The following is a 6,124-nucleotide window of genomic DNA, read 5'->3' on the forward strand; positions in this document are numbered from 1 at the left end:
TGGCTGATCACTGGTGTCTTGTGAGGAAATAACATGCATCGCAGTTCAGTTGATAAAATTGTGGCATTGGCAGAAGCACTCCACTAGATTCCGATGATTCAAGTCTAACAAACAACCATGAAATAGTACCAGCAGCAGTTGAGGTTTCAGTTCTGAGCACGCACCTGTTCATGGAGCAAGCCGCGGCTACTTCACAGCAGAGCTAGCGATGGGAGAAGCAACGTAATTAACCACCTTGTTCTCTGAAATGTAGATAAACAGGGGACTACTGTATTTAACATAGGATCCTGCTACTGATAGATATGTTTGGGGCATGAACTGAATTTCGATTCATCTTTTTCCGTTGAGAAATTTTTTCACGATAAGTCTAAGATTGGTTTATTTCTCTGAATGTGCATGGTTACTGCAAGAGATAAGACATCCATCAGTTGCTGATTCGACATGTTAAGGAAAACATATTTTCACAAGTCCCAAGAGAATTTTTGAGCAACCTTAAAATGACAGTGAACAGGAAAAAAATTCAAGGAGCCTGAGAATGTAAGACTACGGTTGCACATAATTCAAATGAAAAGCTAATATGATCTGAGAAGCATAGCTGCACGATGCAACCTTTTTCACATTCTTGACAATTAGACTGCAGTTTCTTAAACCAAAAAATCTTCTAAGTAATAATAACAGTCCAAACATGGTTATGTGCATCACCATTCAGTGCACACTTTTCTGAATAGAGCAACGGAGTGTTTTAAGAAGCCACAGAAGCATTAAAAAACATATATACAAAAAGTTACTCAAATGCTGTGCCCAAATTCAGGCCAAGAATTTTCATTCATATCTGAAATTTTTATTACAACATGACTCGTAACTCGGTACATTGAGGACTTGCTTAACTCGAAGGTTCACCCACACGGACTCCAGAAAGGTTGCTTGTTTGGTGAAGCAACAACAATATGGTTTTGCTTCGGGATTTTGCAGCTGAGATCCCGCATTCCCCTTCGAGCATGCAGAGTTGAAACTGGAGTCACCTTCTTCACGCTAGGTGAAGCAGCAGTGACAGGCAGTGGTGTAGAGCCAAAGGAACACCAAGCCTTGGAAGCGATGGGACGAGAGACCTTCTTCAAGGATGGTGTAGAGTTTGACAGATGGCTGCAATATGATGCCACCTTTTTCACAATCTTGACTATTAGAGTGCTGTATCTCAAACCAAAAAATCTTCCCAAACATGGTTATGTGCATCACCACTCAAACGAAGTATCGTGAAATCAGAGATGAACCCATTGGATCTGTGCCTCAGTGAGCAGCAGAATGCTTTAAGAAAATAGATACGAAAAGATTACTCAAATGCTCTGCAAAATTCAGGCCAACAATTTTCTCATTCATATCCAAAATTGATTACAGTATGACTTGATAGTCGGTACATCAAGGACTTGCTTAGCTCAAAGCTTCACCCACACATACACACAAGAGTTCACTAACCAATGTTACTCTTCGGAAACTGCAACTTTAACTCACTAAGATGCCAATGCCTAAAAATCCAATTCAGCCAAGATTAATTTTACAGGAGAGTCAGCATAGTCTCCAAACGCTAGGCAGCTCACATGATTACGTGTGTATCGACAAGTTCAATTCTACTCCTTTTTCCTGCTACAAGCCGGGTAGCAAACGGGTGTTTTGGATTTTGCGGCGAGTGCGTTTTACGCTCTGTCTCGTGCCTGAATTGCAGTACATGAGTTTCCTTTTTAGGCTCATCTGCTTTACTTTGATTTATTGAAAATGCCCTTTATTTACTTAAACCCTTAACTTAGGACCAGGTATGGATGCAGTGGTAACTATGTCGTACACATCTTAACAAGGTTTTTGCTGCCTAGCTAGATGGAGACTCTGCTGACACTCTTGTAAAATTACTAATGACTGAAAGGAATTCAAAGAACACTAGAAATCTTGGTGGTTAAGTGCAGAACCTAGAGATGCAAAGATTAAATGAAACTCATGTGTGCATGGTTTAGGAAGCAACTAAAAGACTAGGGAAGGCGTAATACCACTGGACGCACCCAAGGAATTGGTTGCTTCATTGGTGCTGCAGCGGTGGCACGGATTTGCTTCGGAACCTTGCAGCTGAGCTCCCCCATCCCCCTTCTTGCGCGCAGAGTTGAAGCTGGAGTCGTCTTCTTCACACCGGGCGCAGCAGCAGTGACAGGCAATGGTGTTGAGCCGACGAAAGAGCGAGCCTTGGAAGCGACGGGACGAGAGACCTTCTTCACAGGCGCAACAGCAGTGGCAGGCAGGTAGAGTGGAGCCTTGGAAGCCGGGCGCTTGCGGTGGTGGCAAGCGGACTCCTCGTCTTCAGCCATCTGGCGTCCACGGGCACGGATGGCGCACCGGACGTCCACGGGGTCAGCACCAGCAGCAGCCGGCAAGGTGGTGGCAGGCCCAGGGCGCGCGGCGGCGGCGATATCAGAGGCATGGAAGGTGCTGGACACCGCAGGCGCCGGGCTGCGTTCTCCATGGTTGACACCCTTGAGGTGGTGAACAAGTGGGCACCAGGCACGGACGGGATTAGCACGGGCCGCCTTGACAGGAGCATCGACGTCAGATGCGGCCGTGGCGGCGTGGCGATGGGGACGCCCTCCATGGTCGACGCCATAGCGGCAGAGTTCTTGGGCGGCTGCAGCGGCCTCCTTGGCGAGGCCGTCTTCCTGGAGACGGCGCTGGAAGTCAGCGTCCCAGCTGGCGAGGGGCTCCCGGGACTCACCGGTGGCCTTGGCAAGGTTGTGCTTGGTCCAGTACTGGAGCACCCTCTCGAGGACGCGCGAGGGCACCCGCGTCTCCAGCGGGAGGGCTTGGGCGGCGGCCGGGCGATAGTCCCACGCCGGAGCGACGAGCACCTTGCTGTCGGAGCTACGGAGCTGGAGCACCTTCGCCGCCATCGATGGCGTCTCCTGGATTGGATCTGGAGATCTGGGAGGGAGGCGAACGAATCGAGTTGGAGCCGCTGCTCCCGCGCAGGCGCTTTTATTCATCGGGGAGCTCATAGTTCTTACCGGACTCGGATTACCAGTTGTCGCCGGCTGAACTGGAAATGAACTCGAACTCGAATTCACAGGGGGCAAGCCCTTGGCCGTGTGCATACCCGCTGGAGCGGGGCAGGCGATGCCACCGCGCTGGTCCGACCGGCGTACGGGTCGGCCCGCGGCATCCGTGTCTCGGCGTGCGTCCACGGCCATTCCATCAGCGGGCAGGCGCAGGTACCCGACCTCTTCCACGAGGCCGTCAGCCGGCGCGGCTCTGTTCCTCTGTTCTCCTAGCTTCTTCCTCTGTTCCTTTCTTGGCTCCGGCCTCTCGGGCTCTGCTACTGCCGAGGGAATTTTTTTCTTAACATTATCAAGACTTTTATTCCTCAAATGATCAGTCGTGGGCAGGTAAGTATTGATTGTGGTGGGCGGGCGAGCTTAAATCCGAACCCTGACCCGTCGTGGAAATCCGGATTTTGAAAAATTTCTGAGGTCAATGGCCCAGGATCCGAAGTGTCCTGGGGATTTTTAGGTTCAACACCTGATTCTATGTTCGAAGGATAGATGATCTCTTTTCGAAGATGGGTGTCCGGCTCGTAGGGCTTGGAGATCCGAACATAGCTTGTTTTTAGCATAGTGGGAGTGGTATCCTTAACTTGCTCCTCCACGACAGTCACCAGGTGGGTGACAGGTGGGGATCTGATTTCCCTCTGATCGGGTTTAAGCCCAATCAGATTGTAATCTGTTGCGACCCCCAGGGCGGCGATGCGATCTAGCAATTCTTTTAAAGACGAGATATTTGCCGGATCCATCTTATCGCCGCCGAAATCATCTCGGACCAACCGAGTTGTAGAACTCGGTGCCACCGATTTGGCTAAGGCCATTGCACATGTGATTCCCGGTCTGACCGAGAATTACAAATCGGTGTGACCGAGTTCAGGACTTTGTGAAACCCTAGCAGTCTCGGTGCCACCGGACTATGACTCGGTCTGACCGAGTTCACTAGTTTAGGTTCCAAAAGATGCTTTGGTATCACCGAGTTTTCAAATCGGTAGATCCGAAATGCTTTCTGTGGAAAACTAAAACTAAATTGTTGACTCATTCTTTTGCAAAAACCTCTGTACTTTGTGATGCTCATCCAATCTATCTCATCTATATCTATTCACAGGGTCTGCTGTCAGTGTTTGCATCATGTCAGATCAGAGTGACAGTCAGAACAAGTCTGAGGAGCAGGTTCATATGAGTGAGGGCACTAGTCCCTTTAGCAGCTATGATGATTGTAGCAGGAGCACACCTAGCAACTTGCCTAAGGCAGCCACTAGGGCCAGAAAGAAGAGAACCTCAGATTCTGAGGATGAGGACTATGTGGCTGTTGAGGATGAGGCCACTTCCAAGAAGAAAGTTCTGAAAAAGAAATATGGCACAGCTGCTGCCACTAAGCCAGGGATGCAGAAGAAGGCACCTGCAAGAAGGATTCCCACTTCCAAACCTAGGAAGGTTGCCACTGGTGAAACCATGAAGTTCACCATTGAGTCTGAAGATGAAGCTGCTGGCCAAGACAAGAAGAAAAAGAGAGTCAGAACCACTACTGCCAAGGTTCTTGGCAAGCCCTCTATGAGGAGAGACTCTGTTGAAGAGGAAGAGGTTGCTGCACCAGCACCTAAAGCTCAAAATCTTATGGGAGATGCTATAAGGTCAGGGGCTGCTCCATCTAAGCCCAAAGAAGCTCCCTAGGCAGCTGCTCCAAAGCCCAAAGCTGCACCCAAGAGGAATACAAGGAATATTCCTGCTGGAGAGAAGAACAAGGCCCCAGTGCCTGAAGCTGCTATAGAAGAAGAAGATGATGATGAGTCACATGTCTTGAGGAGGTTGAAGCCCAAAATTCTAGATCACAATGATGCTCATCCAGTAGCTGAGGACATGAAGCTCAGGAAGGATGCAGGACTCAGACAGTGGAGATTGACTGATCCCCATGCAGTCAGGAGAAGAACTGCTGTGGACTACATGTTCCATACAAAGGAACAGCGGGACTACTATGAGACAGTGTTGCTTGACAAGAAGCCTATAGTCTGTGATATGAGATGGGTGGACTGGAAGTACATCAGGGAAAATGAAGAACACTATCCTGGAGTCTATGATAGTTTCAAGTCTTGTGGAGTAGAGGACTTTGTTGGGAAGAAGCTCACAAAGTGGAATGATGAGCTTATTATGCAGTTCTACTCCACAGCTCATTTCTACCCAGATGGAAGGATTGTCTGGATGTCTGAAGGTACTAGGTACCAATCAATAGTTGAAGAATGGGCAAAATTGATCAATGCTCCTAAGGAGAATGCGGATGACTTGGATGTCTATGCCAAGAAGAAAAGGATCACAACTCCATGGAACATGTGTACAGAGAGATCCGAGATGCTGTTGTTAAGACACACAAATTTGGATCAGTACATTACCTTCTGTCAGGTTTGCCAACAATCAACTGGATCCTCAGGCATACTCTTTTGCCAAAGTCAGGTGATCACAAGATGATCAGAGGCCATGCAATTAACCTGCTTCACATATTTGATGTGCCTCAAAAGTTTAAAGTCATGAGCCTAATTGTGGAAACTATCAAGAGGACAGCTGCTGATCAGAAGAGAAGTTGTGGGTATGCCCCACAGATCCAGGAGCTAATCAACTCCAAGATGGGCACTGACACATATCTCTTGGACAAGGATCACATGCCCATCTATCCAGACTTTGAGGACAACACTATGGTGATGGATGAAAATGAACCACCTTCTGTGCAAGCACAAGAAAAGAAGGAGAAGGCAAGGGCTGAAAAGGCTACAAAGATGCCAACCATTGATGAGGCATCTCAGTATTTCCTGAAGAGCAAGCAAGATCAGATTGGCTACTTGATTGCCTCCACTCTGAGGATTGAGAAGGGATTGGCCACCCTGACTCAAAACCAGGAGAGCTTGGAGAGGATCATGGAGCAGAAGTTCTATGATTTAGATGTGAAGGTCACTAAGATACAGTCAGTTGTTGAGCAACTTCGGGATGAAGTGCAGGAGAAGAAGGGCAAGTCTACCACTGATGCTTTTGCTAGAGTGCCCAGAGAATAGAGATATGTTGCAGTG

The 6,124-nt window shown here is 48.4% G+C and overlaps 1 protein-coding gene across 1 annotated transcript; it reads right to left on the reverse strand.

The window, feature by feature from the left end:
- Positions 1-1,339: 1,339 nt before the first annotated feature.
- Positions 1,340-3,378, reverse strand: LOC123043965 (uncharacterized). Its single transcript, XM_044466581.1, has 2 exons — positions 3,039-3,378; positions 1,340-2,955 (listed from the first exon to the last, which is right to left on the reverse strand). The coding sequence occupies exon 2, from the start codon at positions 2,922-2,924 to the stop codon at positions 2,019-2,021; it is 906 nt and encodes a 301-aa protein (XP_044322516.1). The 5' UTR covers positions 2,925-2,955; positions 3,039-3,378; the 3' UTR covers positions 1,340-2,018.
- Between the last annotated feature and the right edge of the window lie 2,746 nt (positions 3,379-6,124).

Source organism: Triticum aestivum, chromosome 2B, assembly GCF_018294505.1.
Source record: "Triticum aestivum cultivar Chinese Spring chromosome 2B, IWGSC CS RefSeq v2.1, whole genome shotgun sequence".
NCBI classification, from domain to species: domain Eukaryota; kingdom Viridiplantae; phylum Streptophyta; class Magnoliopsida; order Poales; family Poaceae; genus Triticum; species Triticum aestivum.